Source organism: Rhinatrema bivittatum, chromosome 15, assembly GCF_901001135.1.
Source record: "Rhinatrema bivittatum chromosome 15, aRhiBiv1.1, whole genome shotgun sequence".
In the NCBI taxonomy this organism is placed as follows: domain Eukaryota; kingdom Metazoa; phylum Chordata; class Amphibia; order Gymnophiona; family Rhinatrematidae; genus Rhinatrema; species Rhinatrema bivittatum.
The window spans coordinates 37,771,023-37,794,586 of NC_042629.1; the positions used below are offsets into that span (position 1 = coordinate 37,771,023).

General features: G+C 43.7%; 2 protein-coding genes across 3 annotated transcripts in view; one reads left to right on the forward strand and one right to left on the reverse strand.

The window, feature by feature from the left end:
• Positions 1-453: 453 nt before the first annotated feature.
• ZDHHC23 (zinc finger DHHC-type containing 23) lies at positions 454-9,056 on the forward strand. 2 transcript variants are annotated; one of them, XM_029577731.1, is made up of 5 exons: positions 454-578; positions 1,659-1,850; positions 4,437-5,135; positions 6,289-6,456; positions 7,579-9,056. In XM_029577731.1, the coding sequence occupies exons 2-5, from the start codon at positions 1,699-1,701 to the stop codon at positions 7,844-7,846; spliced, it is 1,287 nt and encodes a 428-aa protein (XP_029433591.1). In that variant the 5' UTR covers positions 454-578; positions 1,659-1,698; the 3' UTR covers positions 7,847-9,056. The 2 variants fall into 2 exon arrangements, with proteins under 2 accessions (XP_029433591.1, XP_029433590.1); XM_029577730.1 differs by having other exon boundaries at positions 494-642.
• A 7,077-nt stretch (positions 9,057-16,133) lies between these two features.
• The window catches only part of CCDC191 (coiled-coil domain containing 191), a 62,199-nt gene continuing 54,768 nt past the window's right edge, over positions 16,134-23,564 (reverse strand). The window contains exons 16-17 of the mRNA XM_029577729.1: positions 17,220-17,374; positions 16,134-16,948 (exon numbers count right to left, since the gene is read on the reverse strand). Of these exons, the coding sequence (XP_029433589.1) occupies positions 16,816-16,948; positions 17,220-17,374 (288 nt within the window). The 3' untranslated portion in view covers positions 16,134-16,815. The remainder of the gene's footprint in view (positions 16,949-17,219; positions 17,375-23,564) is intronic.

Here is a 23,564-nt window from a genome sequence, read left to right on the forward strand (position 1 = left end):
GGGCAACTTTCACAAGCTTGCACTAAGCAGCCTGGCTAAGAATTGGTCTAGCGCTGCTCGTTAAAGCTCATTGCCATTCACAGAGCTGTGAATGCGGAAAAGGACCACAGTTTCACTTTTCTTCCCCTGGATCTCCATAATCTCATCCGCCGGTTCCAAACTTACAGGGAAGTCCCCAGCTACGCAGTGCCACTCCCTCCGGCGAGTCCCTTCAGTCGCCTTGCGTAGCCACTAGCCAGCCAAGGCGCCCCTCCGTGACCGCAAGGAACACCCGCCCCGCCCCTACAGCCCGGGTCAGAGGCTGAGGACGGAGTTGGAGGTGGGAGTGACTCCGTAAGTCGCGGGGGGGGGGGGGGGGAGTGGATCTGGGCACGAGGGCGGGGCGGGGCTTGGGAGTAGGCGGAGTGCTGCCAGGAAAGGGGCGGGGATCAGTAAAGGAGCTACACGGAAGGGGGCAGGACTGCCGGGGAGGCGGAGCCGAGCGGTGAGGGCTTGGCTGCGAGCTGGTTCCGGTCTCGGGGGAGTGAGGTATTTCTTCGTCGCTGCTCTTGTCGAGAGGATTTAGGCTTCCTGTACAGGTTTGTTGCTGCTCCTGGCGGAGGCGTAAAAGGTCTACAGTCCTTGCCGGAGGGGAGGAACGGGGTATGTAGTCTCTGCCCCAGGGGTATAACTGTGCTACAGTGAGACAAGTTTGTAATGGAGCATTTATTATATTAATGAAGGTGCAGATGCTGGAATCTCCTGCATCAAATTAGTTTGAGAAATATTCCATGCGAGAATTGTTATGGAGAAAGGAATCTGGTGATAATTTTATGTCTCTGTACAGTGCTGTGTACATCCTGCACGTGCTGTACAAATGGTAATGATGATAATAATAGGACAGGTTCCAGATGCCCAGGTCCCCGGGGTGGCTGTTCAGGATGCCCAGACATCATTTGGAGTCCCATCCAACAGTACTTCACTCCCCTCAGTAGAATTAATCTTAAGATTTAATGTCAGATCTTTATTAAATACAAGAACTAAGCTTTAAAGGGAAACCTAAAGATAAGTGGAATGTTTAGTATTATGGATTAGTACAGCATAGTGTTTCAGCAGGTTCCTCCTTTCTCTTTCGTATATTGGTAATGTTTTCCCCAGGCATTGCTAGATACAGTAGAATCCATTTGTCCTCTTTGTAAAGGTCAATTTAGCTGTTTCTACACATATTACTAAAGCAGGTAATACGAGCTTTTCCCAGGGACTCGCAGATATTGACAAAGAGATGTACATTCTGATGAATACAACATAGCTGCAACACTATCCTCTGTTTTATTCGCTAAGCATTTCCTTCGGTTACGTTTTTTAAGCCTGCCGTTATTAAATCTTATGCACTAGATGACTGATATTGTGTTATACTATTATCTACAGAGTCAAAAGTTACAGTCGCTAATATTTTCCAGTCATATACTGTGGGAAGACAACAGGGAGCATGTGTGGATTTATAATACTTAATGCTAGATGTATTTTATTATTTGAAAGTGTAGTTCTTGGACAAATCACACAGAGCAGGAAAAATGTTGTGTAACCAGTATGCTGCTATAGGTTGTTTTTTTAAAGCCCTTGGAGAGATGAGAAATCAAAACTTTTCCCTTAATTCTACCTGTATTGCTTTCCTCCAGATGATCCTTTTTCCTCATGCCATAGTGTAATGCTGTGGGAATGAAGTCGGACAGGATGAAGAAAAAGAGTCATCGGAGATCAGATGCTGAGGATCCTCTGTGCTGCTGTGAGTACATAGATCGACATGGGGAGAAGAACCACCTGGTGGCCTGTTTCTGCAACTGTGAGGACCTGGATGAGGCCTGCGACAGGTAGGAGCTCTCCAGCATTCAGAAAGGAAACTCCAGTTTGTCTATATAGTATAGAAGAGCTGCTGTTGAGCCTTCATGTCAGTCCATTCCTTACATCCCATCATATGATATCTATAAAGCCCATCTGATGTGCTGATTTGCTTTTCCTGAAGTCCCTCCTTCATCCCTGACCCAGAAACCAAGGGTCCCCTGTACTTATCCCAGACTTTGAACAGATATGGCTCAAGGACCGATCCCTCTGGCATTCTGCTGGTCACCTTCATCTCCTTGGAGGGAATGGCATTTGCCACCACCTTCTGTTGTCTGCCACTGAACCATTCTTAATTATGTTTATCCCCTTAGAACGCAGCCCAAGCTGCACGGCTTGCTTAGGTGTGGAAGTCTGTGGCCTTTCTTGAAATTGTAGTGTTACCACATCCAGTGCTCTTCCCTGATCTAATTCCACGGTCACGCAGTTAAAAAAAAAAAATCAAATTTGTTTAGACCTCCCTCTGCTGAAGGCATGCCACTTTAGGTCTTAATAGCTGCTAGATTCAAGCTACTACAATATTCCTACCACTGTTGTAAGGCTAATTGTCCGGTAGTTGCCCGCATCCTCTCTACTCCTACTTTTATAAAGAGTCTGTGTCTGCTGGCCTTCTCCAGTCTTCTGGGACCACTCCAATCTCCAATGAATAATTGAATAGAACTGCCACTGAAGCCTCCAGCCACTCTCTAAGCTCCTTTAACATCCTGGTATGTATCCAGTCTGGCCCCATTGCCTTAGCCCCGTTCCGTTTTGCTGCTTCTGTAAATGGACTAAGGTTTAAGCATGCTTCTCCAGCTCCTCTTTCAGAGACTACAGCACAGAAGTATTCCATATTTCCTTTTCCCGGCTGCCCCCGTTCCCTGTACATGCACACATTCCTTCACCTCATGTCTCAGTCTTACAACTCTAACCCTATACTTTCTCCTTTCACGGACACAACTTTACAACAATTTAAAGTCTTATTGCCTTGTTTTACTGCCTTAGTCATTTTTGTAGGTATTTCCCTGTCCTCAGAGGGCTCACAATCTGTTTGTACCTGAGGCAATGGAGGGTAAAGTGACTTGCCCAAGGTCACAGGGAGTGGCAGTGGTTGTGCAGCCCACTGCTTTAACCAAATGAGGGTGAAAGGAGGTAGACTCAGGAGTTACTGAGATAACTTTAACAGGATATTCAGCAGAACTTAAAGATATTCAGCCAGATTTACCCAGGCAACTGTGTCTGGGCAGTGCAGATATTTAGCGCTGCCCGGCCAAACTAAAACCATGCACTGGGAATGTCCCTAATGCTGCTTTTTCGCTCAGGTAAATTTTTATAAAGGGCAGCATTTAAGTAAGGGAGTGAGGGGGAATATTCAAATCTCGGGTTTTGTCCGGCTAACCAGACAAACCCTTTGAATATTGACTGTGCTGTGTGTTTCTATAAATAAATAAATCTAGTAGGATCTGGGTAGAAACCTCCATAACAAAGAATGAATCAAGTACATATATGTTTGTGAATATTATAGTTTACAGTCAGAGCAGTGATCTGCACCAAGGCCAGTAAGCATCCCATAAAATGATGTATCCCTTCGTTTTATACTTGAACGCATGGGTAATTGGTTCCATTGCAGATACGTCTGCCACAACATTTCTCCAATGACCGAGCTGTGGTACCTGCTTCCAGTAATAAGCAATATTCATGAACATGAGGTGTGGTCAATTCTTTAACCTTTTTGGGAAATGTTAGTGTTTCCCACACATTTAATGGTTTCAGTGTGTGCTAAATAAAATTTAAAAAAATGACAAGATGTCCCTATCAGTTTCTTGTTCAGTTATTTCCCAAGCAGGAGGCAAGCAGAGAGTAGAGTCTGTGTTGAAGAGAAAATAAAATAGAACTAAATGGTGGTATATAAAGCTCTCAGGTTTCCTTCACCAAAGACTTCAAAAACAACTAACAACAGTAGCAGAAGTTGAGAAATCTGTACAGATTTATGCCATGAAAATTACTTTTTGGAGAATGAGGGTGAGGAAGTGGGCCTTAACGAGTTTGTTTCTTCTGTGAGTATTGGCCAAATTTTCCAGTCACTGCACTGATATAACTTGCCCCTTGACACCAGCCCTGCTCTGCATTTATCTACTGTCAACAGCGAAGGGCCGGCACCATTTCCTCAGGATAGGGTTGCAGTGCCCATTCTATGACCACGGGCTTTCGCTAAAATGATTCCAGCCAGGTCCTCACTTCTTTCTGTGTACAGTTTAGAAAGAAACAAACAATCAGTTTCAGTGCGGTCTAGCAATGAGTGAAAGTGAAAAGATAATGAGGCGCAAAACCACAAATGCATTTATAAGTGAACATCAAAAGTTGAAACAGCATTAAGAGAGCACTAGGGAAATTGCTAGGCGTTACATCGACATTCCTTCTTGAGTTATTCTAGCACTGGGCTGTCCTTCTGCAGGTTGTGTACTACCTCAGACTTTGTCTTCATTGGTTGCATGGATGTTATGCTATTTATTAATGGTTGATGATGTCGCTAAGATTGACCTTTTACTGTCATATGTCTTTGTGTTCTTTTAAAACAGATGGGTTACTTGTAAATCTTTGCAGCCAGATGCTTTGCAAAGAATCAAAGAGTCCTTCTCAGACCGTTTCCGAATTCCCTGGCTTAGGGGGGCCAAAAAGATTGATGTCAGCCTTCTTCCACCCTTGGTCTTGCTGCCAGCCTTTCTCCATGTTGCTGCTTTGCACCTGCTGTTGACTATCATCTTCTTGGCATCATTTCCTGTACTGATTCTCTGGTATTACTACTTCACCCACAGGAGGAAAGGGCAGACTCTGTTCTTCTTGAGCCTGGGATTGTTCTCCCTGGGCTACATGTATTATGTCTTTCTTCAGGAAGTAGTTACAAGAGGTAATGTAGGAAATGGTCAGGTAATCACGGTCACCTGTGGATTTCTCCTGACACTTGCAGCTCTAGCACAAGCCAAAAAGGACCCTGGCTACCTCAGCAACAAGAAAGAGCATGTCCTTTCCTCTTCCAAATACGACAGCGAACCAATGAATAAAAAATGGATGGTAGGATCAAATGGCTTTCACAAAACTAATGATGGCAGTGTTCACATAGACGTCGGATCCAGCAGCCCTTCCAGAATGTTGGCTGAAAATTCTGCCAGTGCAAAGGGGGACTGGTGTGTGACTTGCAAACTGGTTAGGCCATGCCGTGCTGGGCACTGCAGGACCTGTAACAAGTGTGTAAGGAGATTAGATCATCATTGTGTCTGGTAGGTGTACAGCTTTTACAATTACTATCCTCAGATGAATGTATGGACTTCACAAATAGCCTGTACTGTATCTTCCTGTAAATTACTGCTGCCCCCAGGTTATGGACTTTTAAACATAACCAAAGCTATCAGTCAGTCTTGATGTCTGTCTGAAGGTTACCAATCTATCAGCTTTGGTAGGCAGGTAAGGCAGCACTACAGAAATTCACATCAGGAATAGTTTAATTTCTTAATTGACTGGCTGCAAAATTCAAAGAAAAGATCAATACAGCTTACAACTAAAAATGAATAAATACAATTTATAAAAGCATCATAGAACATAAACCAAAATATGAAAAATATAAAACTATCACAAACAAATAATCCCTACACAACAGAACTCTAATTTTAAATCCTAAACAAACAAAAATAAAAAACTCCAAGTGTAGGTTATTACAGGTAGCAGAATAAAATAGTTCCATATCTTTGAAAATATTTAAGAATCAAGTGCCTGTATACAAAGCCAAACTTTTACTTCCTTATGAAATAGTAGTTAAACTCATCCTGTAGCAAATAAATATCTTTACTTTTGAAGTATAATTTTTTCAGTAAACTAGAGTCTGGCTCTGGTTATGGGCCAGGTGCTGAAAGGAATTTTATATAGTATGAGTGTAATAATTCTGTGCTGGAAATTTTAAAATACGGCCAGGTCATAGCTCTTGGAAACGTAGCAGTCTATCAGAGCTGATGGTGTATTTGCAGTGAAACACTTGCCCAGAAGGTAGGCGCTGTTTGGAGCTTGGAAGTGGTTATGAGGTTGAGAGTAGGAAGGCTCCGAGATTGGTACTGTAGCAATGGGGGCTTCAACACAAGTAGTCTGTTAGAATTTGAAGGCTACCAACGAAGGGACGAGTTTGGTAACAGTGGAATATTGTGTGCTGGGTTTCATTTACCATAACTGAGTGCCAGAAGGAGATGGTTTCCTGGCCCGATGGCACCAGGCACCATTTCTTTTTGCCAACTGATCAGCAGTGAAAGCCATGTTCGTATCTGCTCTTCAGAAAGCTGCCTGCCCTTGCTCCAAGGTCGGGAAAATTCCTTGTGTGATAATTAAAAGCTCCTCTGGAAAATAACATACAGGCGTTCTCAGTGTTTTGTTTTCCTTTACCTTCAGGATAAACAGCTGCATAGGAGAGTGGAATCACCGTGCCTTTATCCTTCTGCTCGCGCTCTTCCTCATGACCTCTATGTACGGCATCACTTTGACTCTGAGGACGATCTGCAGTGGTCAGAATATATTCACTGCTCTTTTCTACTGCCCCCGGGTCTATGCAGACAAGAGGTGAGGACAGAATTTGGTGTGCAGAGGTTCTACTTTACCTTGCCTCAGAAGGAGGATCATGAGTAGGACAGAACATTCACCATTAGACAACCTGGTCCAAACAGTGTGGTTGGAACACAGTCTGCTACTCTCTTTTGAATGATCTATTTCAAGGTCGCCTGTTTTAATTTCAACCTTCTGCCTTTCCAGGTTGGGTCTTGATTGCTGGTAAATCCCCTGTTTAGAAGGGATTAGGGTTTACGCACATGCCGGGGAGAGGTAGTTGAGCCTCAGTACTTTGGCATAAGGAGAGTAGCCAGGAGTGGATTAGACACCAGTTTACGGGGAAACCGATAAGATGAAAAAAATTGAGGTAAAGATATTCATTTACACAGGATATTACTGCTCCTAGTCTGTGCTTTCTCACCCATTTGCTGGCTCTCTGAAGATTAAAGGGAAATCTTTTTAGCTTATTTTTGGAAGGGAGAGAGAGCCTGTGAAATTGCTGTGCATGCCAATAACATTTGGGTCTGGTGTCCTGTCCACATCAAGTTTTCAGGACACGTGGCCTCCATCAGGTGCAGTCTTTTTTTTTTTTTTTTTTTTTAACCTGTGCCTATTGTGTGGCGGATTAAATACAAGGTGTTGATATGAATTCACAAAGCCTTGTGTGATGATGCGCTTGGTCACCGAGATCAGTTGATCAAAACCTTTTAGCCTCTATATGACAAATCCAGCTCATTGAGACCAGTCTACATAATTCATAGTAGCTGGCCCCCTAATAAGTTGAAGTCCAAAGTTTCGTTATCTAGCTTCAGGAGGCAGTTAGATTTTTCTATTCATCTCAGACATTTGAGGGAACGGTTTAGCATGTAGCATAGTTTTTGGTTAGGAATGAGAGAGTCCAGCATTATTGATTGATTGGAGTTGTTTTGTGACTTATTTTATGAATGTTTCTTATGTTCCTCACCAAGGATGCTAGATAGACGTGGGTAATATTTTTAAAGAAAGAAAGGTTTGCAAACTGGACCCGTGGAAAATGGGGGTAGAACTTCTTGTTCTGTTTAGTTTTGATTGTGGTAAATGGACACAGTTTCTCCCTGTGGTAGTCTTTGTTACGGCTGCATTCTCTTCCTCTCTCAGCTCTGCTCTGGCCTTTACCTGCGTGTGGTACTGCACACTCGTCACCGCCGGCATGGGCCACATTCTTCTGATCCAGCTGCTAAACATCAGCTTCAATGTGACCGAGAGGGAGGCCCGGCTTGCGCTGAAGGAGAACATCGGACGACGCTTCCTCTGGAGCTTGGTGGTGGACCCTGAGCAGTATAACTTGGGATTCTTTCAGAACTGGTATCACTTCCTGACCTTAGGATCATCTTCCCAACACCGTTACATGGTAGACTTGGTCTGACCTTGGGTGCTGTAGCCTTTGAATGCAGAGTTAACAGCCAGGGTTCTGGTATGATCCAGTCCCTGCTCCTATACCAATGTGTGCAAACGGCCAAACCTTAGCTGAAATGCAGTCAAGTAAATAATCCTTTAGATGAGAGAAGAGATCCTCTACAGTGGAAGGAAGGAAGGGCTGGCAAGATCTTTTTTTTTTTTTCACCAAAAGAAATGAGAGAGAAAGTGGGCAAGATGTATTGAGCCATTTTCCCAAAGTCAGTGAAACACCTTTTTTCATCTGGCTTGAAAGACCGATAGTAAAATGAAGAAAGCATAAGATGTTCTTTGATATACTGAGAGTGCAGGAGCTCTTGTTTGTAAAACAATTTTAGGTTTACGGCTGCCAGTACTTCCCACCTTCTCCTGCAAAGACCAGGGTTTCAGTTTCCCTTGCTAAAACGAAGCCATGAGAGAATCACCTCCACTAGCAACTGAGTAGCGGAAGGGAAGGATACTTGTTTAAAACCTGATCCTCTTGCAGCCGGCTAAGCTTTGTACAGGATGCCGAAGCTGCTTTTGCACAGATGGTTCCCAGTATTTCCGTTGCCAGGAATATCTGACTCTCAGAATAGCATGAGAATTTTTTTATTTTTTAGTGTGTGCATGTTACTGAGCTAAAGAGAATAGTGGGTTTCTGGTGTGTTTGCACAATCCAATTGTAGTGCAGGGTTCATGGTATCCCGCAGTTGAGTATTCCTGCTGGGAAGGAAGAAATACTGACACTAAAGTTAGTTGCATAGGGCTTGCTGTGGCTCAGGCTTTTGAAAGCTGAATATTATTCCACCTTTCAGGGATTCCATTTTTTATTGTAAAAACAGCAAAAATTAGTATTGCCCAACGATTTGTATGGATGCACAATTTTACCAGGAATATTGGATTTCAAGGAGGGCACGTCCCTTTTTTTTTTTTTTTTAATACTAGTATTGAATAGCAATGTATAAAGATCATATTATAGCGGTGCCTTAGATACTGGCTTTTAACATTCCTACTGTTATACAGCAACGTACAATTCAGACTGCTAAAGATTATACAGATTTCTGCAGGCATTATGTAGGTACACTCTGGCACTTCCAATGCTGTAAGGAGAGGTGCTGCAGCCCGCGTTCAGGGTTGCACATTCCATCGTCAAAAAAACTAACCCAAACGCAAGACAATCAATAAAACTTTTTCAATTCTGTAAGGTTCAGTGTGCAAATGTGTTATGGGAAAGACAGATTGCTTTCTTCGTTTTTCTCCCATTCCGATTCACCTGTGGCTTTTTTTTTTTTTTTTAAAGTATACTGAGAATCCAGAAGCTCCTCTTTGTGGAGCTTAGACTCATTCTACCACTGTAGATGGCCCACTTATCTGTACCCAGCCCACCTCTCCCTGCCCTATGCCAGAGATGAAGTGTGGGGCTCTACAAACCTCAGCCTCCAAAAAAAAGGGACAACTCTGCAGGGCAAGATGGAGCCTTCTATGTAGAGGTTTAAGGTTTTGCTACTCTACCTTTAAACTAAAAAAAGCATGCATCATTGCACTCTCACTTAACTCACTCCTACTTCCCTCCAAAAGGCAAGCTTTTTAGTGGGCTTCCTTACCCTAGTATGGAGCTACCTTCTAAAGCAAATATTTGAGTGAATGTGGATAAGGAGGAGCTCGCACCCAAATCTGCAATGGAGCATTGTGTGAAAGAGAGCTAAGAAAAGGTGCTGAAAGGGATTTGGATCTAAAAGTGGTGCTGCTTTTCTACAAGTAAAATATCCACACAAGAAAATGCTAAGGGGAAAATATCAACCTTGCATTCAGTTCATATCCATGGCAACTCAAGCAGAAAGGAAAACCAGCTCCCAATGGATAAAGCAAATAGCTTGCTGCACCTTCGAGGTTTCCCTGCAGCGATCTGTGAGCATTTATTAATCAAAGCAGAGCTTGCTCCAATTAACCATGAGAGGATTCTATGTGCAGAAGGAAATATGGCATCTGAATTCAGAATGATACTGGGGAAACCATGCAAATGTTTCCAAAGAACTACAGGCATCTGTTTAACACCATTTTGTATAGGGACAGAAATCATTGCACCCTACAGGTAAAGAGCTGAGTCTCCACCGCTCTCTATTCAGCTGCAGGAATCGGCCAAATCCTTATAACAAAAGATAATGCAAAGAACTAAGGGTAGAAAGTTTGAAGTATTAAATGCAGAAATACCACGACTGGACAGAATTAGATTTTTTTTTTTTTTGTAAATATTATTTGAGATGCAACACCCAAATAACAAACTTATGTAACAGTTTACCCCCAATACCAACTGTCCTAACCAAATCCTAACCTTCCCCCTACCTTGCTGCCACCATCCACTGACATATGCCAAGAAAATACCCACAGCTCAGTCCCTCCAGACTCCAAGTCCAATATACACAATAGCAAGATAGGATCCTGCATTACTTCCTCCTTCTCTTCGTATTTTTATTTCATGTGAAATCGCTCCGGCAGATTCCAATCCATGAGTCCAAATTCCACAAGTTCCTTTGGAAAGACAAAAGGAATTTGTTCTTCAGCGGGTAGTATCCATATGTAGGGATTCCATACATCCAGGAAAAGTTGATGTTTTTCAGAGGACAAAATACTAGTACGGAATTCCATCCGTAACATCTCATGCATTTTAACATGCAAAGCGCTAAACTGGTTAGAAGATAAACTGCCAGACTTAACAAAAACTGTTTAGCCACAAGCGCAGCTTTTAACATAAGTTTATGGTACTATTTAAAGAACATCTGTTTAAAATTGAGATCCCATAAGGGAAAAGAAAACTACGGTAACAGTAGGTAGGTACTAGGTATTTCGTCATAGAAATTATCGCCCCAATAACATCACAGTTTCATGACATTCCCACATGCAGTGAAAGAAGGTAGCTTGGTCCTGAGAGCATTTTTTACACTTTACAGATTCCGTAAACCCTGCCTTACATGCCTGCACGGAGGTTATAATTATTCTCTGAATGATATGAAATTGGAATTCTCTGATTATTACATTCCTGGAACATTTGGGGATCAATTTAAAACTTTCTCCGATATCCACCTTATTTGCATCACAGTGAAAATCATTTTTCCATTTCTCTGCCAACACTTCTAGTCTATGATATTTGGTTATAGCATGAACATAACGATACATTATGGACAAAAAAAATGTTTTCTTGTACAACTACATGGGGATACGAAAATCCTTGGAAGTTAAAAGGTAACTACTGAATGCAGCAATGAAGATACGTAATGTTGAATATGTAGATAAAGAATTAGTCAGGGATAATTTATGCTTACAATCCAGAAATGATTGTAACTGGGTTTCTTCGGGATTAAAGTATGATATAGTCTGAAAGCCCTGGAAATACAATTCCTGATATCAGATACACATGTCACCCGGTCCAAAATTTACATTCCCCACTAGTGGAATAAATTCCAAAGCTTGGGAAGATAGCCGCAACTTGCTTTCTACAAACCACCACACTCTTTGCATGGAAGAAAGCACAATGGATGACCCACCTTTTGTGGGAAGGCAATTCGCCTTCTAGTGTAACTGCAATAATAAATTGTGAGGGAACAAGCTAGTGTTTAGAAGCCAATCCCCCATAGACAAGCCATGTTGTAAATCTAGGCCTCTTCCTCATGAATGCCCCTGCATTGAAAGCGGAAGGTTTAGCCAACTAACTGTTTTAGTTTGAAAAATGTCCAAAATAAGTTTTAATATTTATTTGGTACCACTGCGAAAGATCATAGTGTATCTGGAGACCCAGATATTTAAGAGACTGATTTTTCTATTTAAGGGTAAAATCAGGCCAATAGAGTTATAGGGTGGCCATTACATCTAATGCTTCTGATTTATCCAGATTGAGCTTCAGACTTGAGAGAACCAAATAGCTCACACAATTTCAACACAACAGTCCCCTTCTCAATACCCATAATTTTGGGGTGATTTATTAAATGGTACACCAGGGATTCCAGTGTTCGCACTGGTTAGTCTCTTGCTAATGTAAACTTGTCAGATAGAACTAGAATTTGGGCTGCAGGATTGGAATATAGAGTGCAAATGCAATCATATATGCATCCACTCAGGCCCACTGCTTGTAACATAGCTTTTAAAAAGGACCAGGAGACCCTGTCAAAGGCAACCAGAAGGGGGTTACATACCTTACCAGTATGACAATGTTCAGGGCCAATAATTTCTGAATACTAGTACTGGATTTCCTGCTTTCCCTCATTAACCAGAGATGGCAGAATATATTTTCAGGCGGTTGGCAAGGACTGTGGCGTAGATCTTAACTTGATTCAGCAATGAGATCAGTCGATAGGAGGTAGCTAGAGTGGGATCCCTCCCTGGTTTAGGTAACAAAACAGTCACTGCATTCTGAATGGATTTAGGCATGGAGATTCGGTCGGCTATGATTTCAAATAAATTCCACATATCCTCTACAACATAGTCTTTCGGTGCCTTGTAATATCTAGCATCCAATCCATCGGGCCCCGCTGCCTTGAAATGTTTCAAATTATTTATCACCTGTGACGTTTCAAATGTGGTAAATGAGGCAGTCAATCGGATGGAGTCTGCCTTAGATACCGAGGTAGATGAGCCTCCCGCAAGAACTCCTCCCGAGAGATTAGATTTTCAGGGACAGCATCGAAGTCTCTAAATAGCGAACATATTTGTTCCGGGGAATTAACTATGTTACCACCTCGGTCTCTGATACCTGAGACACATTTGGAACCCTGTTGTAACTTTATTACATTAGATAACATCTTATTAGCCTTGTTTCCGTAAAGGTAGAATTTGTGTCGAAGAGACTGAATCGAATAGCTAGCTTTACAGTGGAGCAGTTCATTCAATTTCTGTTGTGCAATCAAATAACCTTGTTATGAGACACAGAAGGAACCTGTAACCAAATTTGCTTTTTGTGCTTAACTTGTGTATCCAAATCTAAAATATCCACACTTAGTTTCCTCTTTTTCCCAGTTACAGAACTGGTAATATCACCCCTCATCACAGCTTTCCCTACTTCCCAGTAAAGAATAGGATCATCTTTATGAATAGCATTACATTCTTCATAATCCTGCTAGCATTTCACTAAAAAAAAAATCAGGGAAAGATTTATCTGATGCTAAGTAAGCTGGCATCTGCCAAAAGGACAATTTGGTCTTTTTCTGCCGTCATTACTGTTACTATGGTATTCGTCCATGCACACAAATCTTTCACCCCCCATTACATACAGCTCTTTTGGATTACTATACCCCAGATGTATGACTGTACTTCTTGGCATTGAATCCTAGCTGCCAAATCTTTGACAACTCTTCAAGCTTTCTTAAATCACTTTTCCTTCTCTCTACTCCTTCAGGTGTGTGACAGTGTTACAGATCTTAGTATCATCCGCAAATAGGCAAAGTTTACCTTCTATCCTTTCTGCAGTGTCGCTCACAAAATATTGAAGAGATCCCGTTCCAAAACTGATCCTCATGACATTCTACTTAACACTGATTTCTCTTCAGCGTAGGTTCCATTTACTATTACACACTGTCTCCTGTCAGTCAACCAGTTTTGTAATCTACCCCACCATCTTGGCATTCAGTCCAAAACTTCAGATTTTATTCACAAGCCTCCTATGTGGAACTGTATCAAAAGCTTTGCTGCAAGCCAAGTAAATTACATTGAGTGCTCTTCTGTGATCCAATTCTCTAATCAACCAATCAAACAAATCAGATGTGTCTGACAGGACTTCCCCTGGTCAATCTTGCTGCCTCGGATCCAGCAACTTACTGAATTGTAGATAGTTTACTATCCTTTCTATATGTTTCACCAAGTAATCTTCCCTGTGTTGTTGTTTTTGGGATCTTTTATACTTCCTTAACACTGTTCTTTTTGCCTTTAATTTTTACTTCCCCCCCCTCCTTTGAGAACCAAATTGGTTTCTTTTTCCTTGTACTTTTGTTTATTTTCTAAATTTAGACTTGTTGCCTTTGTAATAGCTCCTTTTAAATTTGGCCTATTGTTCCGCCTCACCCATTTTCTCCCAGTCTTCTAGTTCTTCCTCCAGGTACATTCCCATTTTGTCAAAGTCCATAGTTTTGAAATTCAAAATTCAGGCCTGTGTGACTTCTCTCTCTCTTATTTGCAATATCAAACCATACCATCTGATGATCACTGGTGCTCAGGTGGGCATCTATCCAGACAGAGACATTATCCCCATTATTTAACACTAGGTTGAGTATTGCACCCTCTCTCATGGGTTCCATTACCATTTGTTTGATCAGAGCGCCTTGAAGGGCATCCACTATCTCTCTACTTCTTGCAGATTCCGTAGAAGGGATACTCCCCATTGGAGATTTTAATCTGTCGGATGTGGATTGAACAACACTTCTCCCTTCTTTCTCACCTTTTGGATGTCTTTCACCAGCTCTCACTTCAGGTCTTCAGCTTAGGTTGGAGGCCTGTAGACCATGCCAGTGTAATTGGAAGAACCATAGTCTAGTTTTAGGATAGTCTATAATGCTTCTTCTCTACCCTTTGCATTTTAGTTGCATTGATTTGGTTTTTAAAGTGCTACTCCTCCCCCTTTTTCTGTCCTTCCTTAACAAGTTATAGCTTGAGATGACTATCTCAGTAATGAGACTTTATGAACTATGTCTCCATAATGGCAACAATGTGCAAAGCTGCCACTACCATAGGAGCCTGTAGATCTGGGATTTTGTTGCCTAGGCTACAAGCATTTGTGGTCAGAAGTTTCCAGCTTTCCTCCCTTGGTTTGCTGATCTTCATAGTCACTTTTTCTGCTATTTTGCTTAAACATGGAATGTTGAGCTGATTACATTTTGTTATTATCTACTCTCGCTTCCTGTATTGCTTGGGGGTGGCATTCCAATTTCATTGGCCACCTTCTGCCACCTCCATCCTGTAATTTAAATGCCTGATGGTGTATGACCAGAATTTCTCACTTAGGATCTTCTTTCCTGCCACTGTCAAATGTAAGCTATCCTTATTGTGTAGACTTTTACTGCTCCATATGCGACCAGCCATCCACTTTCTTTACACCATGTTTGAGCCATGTATTAAAATCTATCTTGCTTATCCTTTCCTTTCCCTGAATAGGTAATATTTCAGAAAAGGTGATATTCTTTACCATGGGTTTAATCTCCTTCCCCAGACACCGGAAATCTTTCGGTACTGCTTAGATACTGTTTCTAGCAAGATTGTTTGTCCCCAGATGGGCGATAACATTGATATTAGTCTTTACTTTCTTCAATAATTGCACTGAAACTGATTTGCATTTCCACCAGCTGAAGATCCTGGTAGACTTAATTGTCACCTTCAAAAAGAGATCCCAAATTAGTTTAATGATTTAGTCTCCTATCAGAAGGAGCTTTCTTTTATGAAGTTTGCACACAAAAACGCTAACATTATCACTGGATGGCTTCTTCTTTTACAGACATCCAGTTATTGTCTATTGGAGGAGCAGCTTCTGTTTCCAATGCAGAAAAAGCATCATGTAAGGGTATCAGTGTGTACAGAGGATGTCTCTTCACTCCAGGCCATAATCTATCAGAGCCCACCATATTCCAGTATATTTGAATCCTCTGTGGGAGTGGGGGCAGATATCCTGAACGTTTCTCAGTTGAGGAGACTGGGTGTGTCTGGGTCGAAGATCTTGTTCTACCAGACCCCACTATAATCCATTTTTCCCTGGGTTTCAGAATCCTCTGTGGAAGTTGGCATTGATATTCTGGATGCTGGGAGGAGGATTTTCGAAGCCTAGATAATTCCTCTTCCAGGTGAGTCAGTTCTTTTTTCATTGCAGAACACGGGCAGCAAATTGGACAACTCTTAAGCCTCCAAATGCTATGCCTTGGGCCATAAGCACCGCATTTGTTGCACCATACAAAAAACATTCTGATTATAAGGGTTATGGAGGAGACTGGAGTAGTGGTATCTTAATTAATGTGTAAGTTGTTTGACTGTTACTTAGGTCACTAATTATTCACTTAACCTAAGTCCCTGGAAGAACTATTTAAGAAGAAAATACCCTAAGAGCAGGAGGGAAGGTATAAATAACATAGGTAGAAACTCTTACCCTTCTCCCTTTTAAAACAGGAAATGTGTTATAGCCAAAAAATACTTTTACAGCTATATAAAAGACATTTTTCAGTTAGAAAGCCATATTCCAAACATAGTAGCTCAAAGAGCTATTAATAAGTATCAGCTGGAGAGTGTAGTACAAGGACTGGAAAGAAATTTCTATACACTGTTTTTAATTATTTCAGGATTTTGTTTATTGCTAGACATACAATCGAATAAGAGCTCAGGCTGTACAAACCACATGAAAACATGATGAAAGATAAACATAAGGAAAAGGGTCACAATGCCTTCCGCTTCTCGATCTGTTGGACCAAGTGATGAAGTGCAGGCCGTATTAAGAACCTGGTCAAAGAAACTCAAAAGTTAAGCAATAGCAAGATATTAAAAAATCCAAACAAACATTCTCGTTGTAGTGTTTGCTGTTACCTGCTCATTCTGTTTGGATCTGTGGAGGGAGTATTAACCCCTAAAATCTAATTAAGAATTGTTGACCTGTCTATTTATGCTTTGTACTTGCCAAAACCCTTCAAAATCTATTAAAGTGCTTTTCTGCAGCCAGCATAGCGCCCCCTACCTGTGGGGTGACTGTAGTTAGACAGTACCTGCAAGATGTACAAAGAGAAGATGTCCTATAGGAAATTAAGACTTTCTTCTTTGCATCAGGGTCTGTTGTTGAAAGAATGCCCAGAAGATTCAGGACCTGTTTTATGCCTGAATCCATAGAACCGAACAGAATTCCCACTGGTCAGGGACCGCTGCATGTTGCCTATAACACTGCATCCCAGTGATGGAGCTTTGTCGTCTCTGGACAGATTTATCTCCCACGCCCATGCAACGGTGTCATAGCCTAAAATCAGGAAGTATTTCTGCAACTTTCTTTCGGAGCTGCTCCCTTCTTTCCTCTCTCTGTTTTTCTTCTTTCAAAAGTTTTGGGAATTTTCTCCATACTGTGAACATAGTCAGCTTCACTCTCCTTTAAGAAATAAATAAGATTATTAAAGTAAACAGCATAGACTTTTTCCATTGTTGAGTACAGTAAACCTTGGAGCCATTCCCCCTCTCCTAGCAGTAAAGAAGAGGAGACAGGCCTAGCAGTATTACAGATGGAGGTTCCAGCCCCTAACCAACCTGACCAGAAAAAGGAACATTTTCTACAAGATTAACAGAAAGAAATAAAATGTTTTCTGTGAGCGAGAGGATGGGATTTTACCAATTTCTCAGCTAGGTCTGTAGCAGGTGTTTACCGGTGGTAGTGTTCTGCAGCAATCCGTTGCTTCTCCCATGATGCAACCCGTTCCTCGTTCACAAGATTCAGCCAAGCCAAGAAAGTAGTCTTCTTCAGAGAGTCCTTAAAGAACCAATCTGCCCGCTCCTCCAGAAGAGAGAGGCAATCCTTGTACTGGGGACAGACAGAATGAGAATACATAGGATTTGACATGTATCCAGGCCCTGGCCCTTCTAACATCTGGGCTGCTCCGTCCCAGAAGTGTTCTCGCAGGCAGCGCACGGTGGGTGTCTGTATTCTTCTGCTGAGTCTTGTCAGAACAACATGAGAATACAGGCAAGGACATGGTTCAAACTTGAAGACGCCATGTTGTGCCTGCAGGAGTACTTTCGCAGGAATGCAGGGTATGTGACTGGCTAAGGCTTGCTGGGATGGAGGAGACAGGCAAGATCTGAGACTGGCTTGGAACTGAGGTCTGAGGCTGGAGGTGGAGTTTAAGGCAGTTGGTTGACTGTAGGAGGGAGTCAAAGTTGGAGATTAGCTTGTTGGGGCGGGCTGGAAAGTAGGACTGAGGGGATGACTGACTAGGGCAACTAGACTGTAGGCTAAAGGGGGCCAGGCTGGTTGGTTGAGGGTAGGCTAGTTGTGTGGCAAGGCTAGGAGAGGGTGAATAACTGATGGAGGACAGACTTGCAAACTGGTGGGGCACATGGGAGAGGTGTGTGTACATACACACACACCCCCAGCCCTCTCCCATGTGCCCGCCAGTTTGCAAGTCTGTCCTCCATCAGATATCTCTCTCTCTCTCTAGCTATCTCTATCTATCTATCCATCCCTTCTTCCCCTTCCCCCAGTCAGGACCTTCTCTCCCTTACTTTTCCCCAATCTGAAATTCTCCTCTCAGTTAGGGCCACTGCTAGAGATAGAGAAATACTAAAGGTAGCACAAGGAGTGAAGTCTGCTACGATTATTTTTCTCTGTCTCCATCTGCTGGCAGGGGGGACATAATGCACGTGTTTGGCCTGGTCTGGCCTGGATAAAGAAACAAGAAATTGTGATCTTGGAATGGAGGTGGCCCCCCAACCAAACCAAAAAAGCATTCCACTTCCCCTGTAGTCTGAAATATGGAGAAATTACTACTTACCTGATAATTTCCTTTTCTTTAATAAGGACAGGTGGATCTAAAACTAGTGGGTTATGCACCTCTACCAGCAGATGGAGCAAAGCTGACATAATGGTATATATACCCTGCACTGACACCAGCCCACCAGTATTCTCTGCAAAAGCCAACTGTGGACAAACTAACAAAACTTGATGGTTAACAGATAACCATTCCAGCACTCAACCAACAGGAAAACACTAAGCTCAGACAAAGAATGTAATAACACTAGTCTAGGGTCTAGAGTAACATTTACCAGAAATCCCTGAAACACGCAGCCATGCAAGAAGACAACAGCACAACCATTCACCAGCAAAGGGTGGGAAGGTGGATCCACATGTCCTTATTAAAGAAAAGGAAATCATCAAATAAATAATTTCTTCTCTCTTAGCATACGGACAAGTGGATCCAAAACCAGCGGGATGTACCAAAGCTACTCCCGAACAGGGTGGGAGACTGCCCATGGTCCAATCAACACCACACACGCAAAAGTTGTGTTCTCCTGGGCCTGCACCTCTAGTTGGTAATACCGGGAAAAGAGGTGTAAGGAGGACCATGTCATAGCTTAGCAAATGTCAACAGGAGACAACAATCTAACCTCCACCCATGACACTGCCTGAGCCCTAGTGGAATGAGCCATAATCTGACTGGGCAACAGCTGTTCAGCATCCACACATGCGGCTGTGACTACCTTCTTAATCCAGCGGGCTATCTTAGCCCGCTATGCTGGCTCGCCCTGTTTACTCCCCCTGTGGAGAACAAACAGGTGATTCATCTTCCTGAGAGCTTTAGAAACTTCCAAGCACCTCAAGATATTACTTGACATCCAAGGGCCATAACAGGTGATAATCCTCCGCATCTTTCCCTGTTCAGAGATGGCAGGGAAATTGACTGATTCAAGTGAAAATCTGAGACCACTTTTGGCAAAAACGAAGGAACAGTACATAGCTGTTTCGCCCCTGACGTCACTCATAGAAAAGGCTCCCGGCAAGACAAGGCCTGCATTTCGGAAACCCTACACACCGATCAAAATTGCCACGCAAAATGCTGTTTTCAAGGTTAGTAACCAAGGAAAGGCTACACATCGGTCGAAAAGTGGGGCCCACCAAAAAATCCAAAACTAGATTAAGACTCCACAAAGGCACTGGCATCCACAAGGGAGGATAAAAATGCTTTGCTTCTTTTTTAGGAAATGGGCCACATCTAGATGAGCCGACAAGAGTCCACAATTCACCTGACCTCAAACAGACAAGAGCCACCACCTGTACCTTTAATGAATTAAAGACCAACCCTTTACTCAGTCCATCCTGGAAAAATGTCAAAATGAGCAGGATCTTAACTGAATGAGGAAGAACCCCTCAATCCTCACACCAAGCCTCAAACACTCGTCAAACCCGTACATAGGCTAAGGAAGTGAAGAACTTTCTCGCTCATAGTAAGGTGGCAATTCGGCAACAGAATATCCATGCTTCAGCAACCGAGCCCTCTCAAGGGCCATACTGTAAGACAAAATTGAGTTGGATCTTTGTGAAGAACAAGACCCTGCTGTGAGCTGGAAACCAGAGGGGAGAGTCCACCAGGAGCCTTTGCAGATCTGCATACCACGGTCTTCTGGGACAATCTGGTGCCAACAGAAGCACAATCCCTTTGTGACTCTCTCCGAATCATTCTGCCCAACATGGGCCACGGAGAATAGGCATACAGTAGCTTGCCCTCCAGCCACTCCTGCATAAGGGCATCAGTGTCCAAGGACTTTTGATTTCTCCTGCAACTGAAGCAGCAAGGAATCTTTGCATTGCAAGAAGTCGCCGGCAGGTTCAGAAACGGAAGGCCCCAGTGATCCACTACGAGATGGAATGCCTTGTTTGACAATTCCCATTCTCCTGGATCCAGACTCTGTCTGCTGAGAAAGTCAGCACTTACATTGTCTTTTCCCACAATGTATGAGGCTGAGATCTTCTGAAGATGCACTTCCGCCTATTCCATAAGTTGGGCTATTTCCTGCGACACTTGCTGGCTCTTGGTTCCTCCCTACCAATTGATGTAAGCCACTGTCGCATTGCCCAAAATTATCCGGACAGCTCAACCCTGCAATCAGTCTCTGAATCACAAGCATGCCAACCAGGTGGCATGGGCTTCCAGCCGATTGATGCTCCAGTGCCCTTGTGCTGTCAGCTCCTGACAGTGAGCTCTCCAACCCAGGAGACTCACATCTGTCATGAATACTAGCCAGTCCGGTGATCTTAGGGAAACTCCCTTTCTTAGATGATTCACTTGCAGCCACCACTGCAGGCGTATGCAGATCTCCATGGGTAGGTGGAGCTGAATAGAACAGTCCTAAGAATGTGGGCTCCAAGGAGACAGCAGAGTGTGCTGAAGAGGATGCGTATGCGCCCTTGCCCACAGCACCATCTCTAGGGTCACCGCTAGAGTACCTGTAGATAAGACCACACTGCCTGATGTATCATGTTCGTCAGTAGATGCACCTGCACCATTAGCTTCTGAATACAACCCTCTGGCAGGAACACCTGCCCTGCTTTATGTCGAACCGAACACCGAGAAACACCAATGTCTGTGATAGCTGAAGATTGCTCTTGGCCATTTTCAGCACCCAACCTGAGTCCTGCAACAAGAAAATCACCTTGAGCAAGACCCGAAAGCTCTCTTCCAGACTCTTGACCCAAATTAGCCAGTCATCTAAGTATGGGTGGACCAGAATCCCATTCTTTCTCAGCCCTGCCGACACCAGCACCATAACCTTGGAAAAAGTTCTGGGCGTGGTGGCCAAACCAAAAGGTAGCTCTCAAAACTGAAAGATGCCCCAAAATCATGAAATTCAGAAATCATTGGTGCTCTAGCCAGATGGGAATGTGAAGGTACGCCTTGTACAAGTCTAGAGACATCAGAAATTCCCCTGACTGTACTGCCATTATTACTGAGTGCAAAGTTTCCATGTGAAAACGAGTCACCCGCAAATGACAGTGGACACCCTTGAGATCTAGAATGGGACGAAAAGAGCCCGCCTTCTTTGGCACAACGAAATAAATGGAATATCGGCCCGTATTTACTTGAGATGTGGACACTGGAACAAAGGCCTGCAGGCTGAGGAGTCTTGACAATGTACACTCCACTGCCTTTCTCTTCTGTGGAGTTGCAGGGAGACACCATGAAAACGTCCTGAGGAACACTGCAACATTCCATTGCATAGCCATCTCTTATCACCTCCAGAACCCACTGGCCTGACATGATCTCGACCAACCTCCAATTAAAAAGAGAAAAGCGACCCCCTATCTCCTGTTCCCAGTGGTGAGTCAGCTCGCTTTCATTTGAAGGCTTCGGGGGGAAGGAGGCTCTACTACCTGAGCCTGCGCCCTGTCTGGGCTGCCTGAGATGAAACGACTGAGACCTAACCAAAGGTAGAGTCCTCTGCAAAGCTGCACCTCTGTAGGGTCAAAAATGTCTGAACCCCCTAGTACGACCTGTCATGTTGGTGGAGCGCACTGTCTGTTTCTTATCCTGTGGTAACTGAGGAACCTGGGATTCACCCCACTTAATGGCCATTTTCTCCAGCTTGCTCCCAAACAAGTGCGAGCCTTTAAAGGGCAACTTCATAATGTTAAGAACATAAGAAATTGCCATGCTGGGTCAGACCAGGGGTCCATCAAGTCCAGCTTCCTGTTTCCAACAGAGGCCAAACCAGGCCACAAGAACCTGGCAATTACCCAAACACTAAGAAGATCCCATGCTACTGATGCCAGTAATAGCAGAGGCCATTTCCTAAGTCAACTTGATTAATAGCAGTTAATGGACTTCTCAGAGGAATTTCCCCATCCTCCAGGAAGTAAGGATCGGCTTAATCATCCATGCCAGTTGGGTCCCTATCGGGGAGACCTGCAACAGATCTAGGTGCTGCCCACCCACAGCAGCAAGCGTGCAGGAATCCAGAGCCTGCGATCCTGACCTATCAAGATTGGCAGGGGCCAAGGACTGCGCCTGAAGAAAGGACTGGAGCTCTTGAAAGAATTCTATCCAAGAAAAGGCAGAGGGTTCCATGACAAAACGAGGGGGCTTTGGATCTACACCCACTGAACTACCTTCCCCCGCTGATGAACCAGTTAGGTGAGCCCAAACATCAGGCAACACCTCTGGCAACTCTTTTTTACATTCCTGCACCAGGCTGGGAAGAACCGGGCTTAGTAAAATCAGACGGAGGCAATTCTTTCTGAGCCTCCAAACAACGCTGATACAAGACAGAGGGAACACCAGCCTGGGATGCCCGAATATGACAAGCAACACAAAGGGCAAGGCGCTTAGGCTTCTTTGCTATGGGCGCCATCAGTCTGTCAATATGCCCCAACAGGCAACTGATAAGAGTGCGCCCAGCTGTGTTTATGCTGCAAAAACTAAGCCCACAAAATTTAGGAATCCAAAAATTAGGCGCTCATTACTGTGCCGATAAGCGCACAAACTGAGCTCCCGCCAGGACGCTTCAGATAGTGTGCACACAACAGAGTGCCCTAGTAGGCGCTCCTATGCGCCCAACTAAGCATACAACCAGGCGCACAAGCCAATGCAACTAAAGAGTGCAGTCTTATGCGCAGGAAAATGCGTGAAAATGCCGCCGCGGCCTACCACACGGCGAGCAAGACAAGCCTGAGAGTGGGGCCTAGCCAAAAGGCTGCTCAACTCACCAAGCTGCCCCCGTTCCTTAAGTTCCCCCAGAGGCGGGAACAAATATCAGATCCGTGCGCCAAGTACGGAGATCGGAGATCGGGGGGGGGGGGGGGGGGGCGGGGAGGAATCCCTACCCTTCTCACTTTTTTTTTTTTTTTAATTTCACTTTATCTGAGCTCAGCCCATCCCAACTGAGTACAAGATCGGTCTCTGGCTGTGGAGTGTAGAGGGCAAGGACCTTCACCACCACATTCTGCTTCCTGTACTCACTGGTCTTTCAGCTGCCTTTTTTTTTTTTTTAAACAGCTAAATCCATGCCAGCAAAAACCAGCTACCAGACCAAGGCATTCATCTGAGGGAGGGATCCAAAGATCAGGAATTCTCAACTGAGGGAGGGGACCATAAGATATCACTACAGGAGAGTGGGGTGAATAAATCTCCTCCTCCTCGGAAAACATTTTTAAAGCAAGCCCCAGTAGGGAGATGCACGTCCACCATCTGCTGGAGACAGAGAATACTGGCAGGCTGATG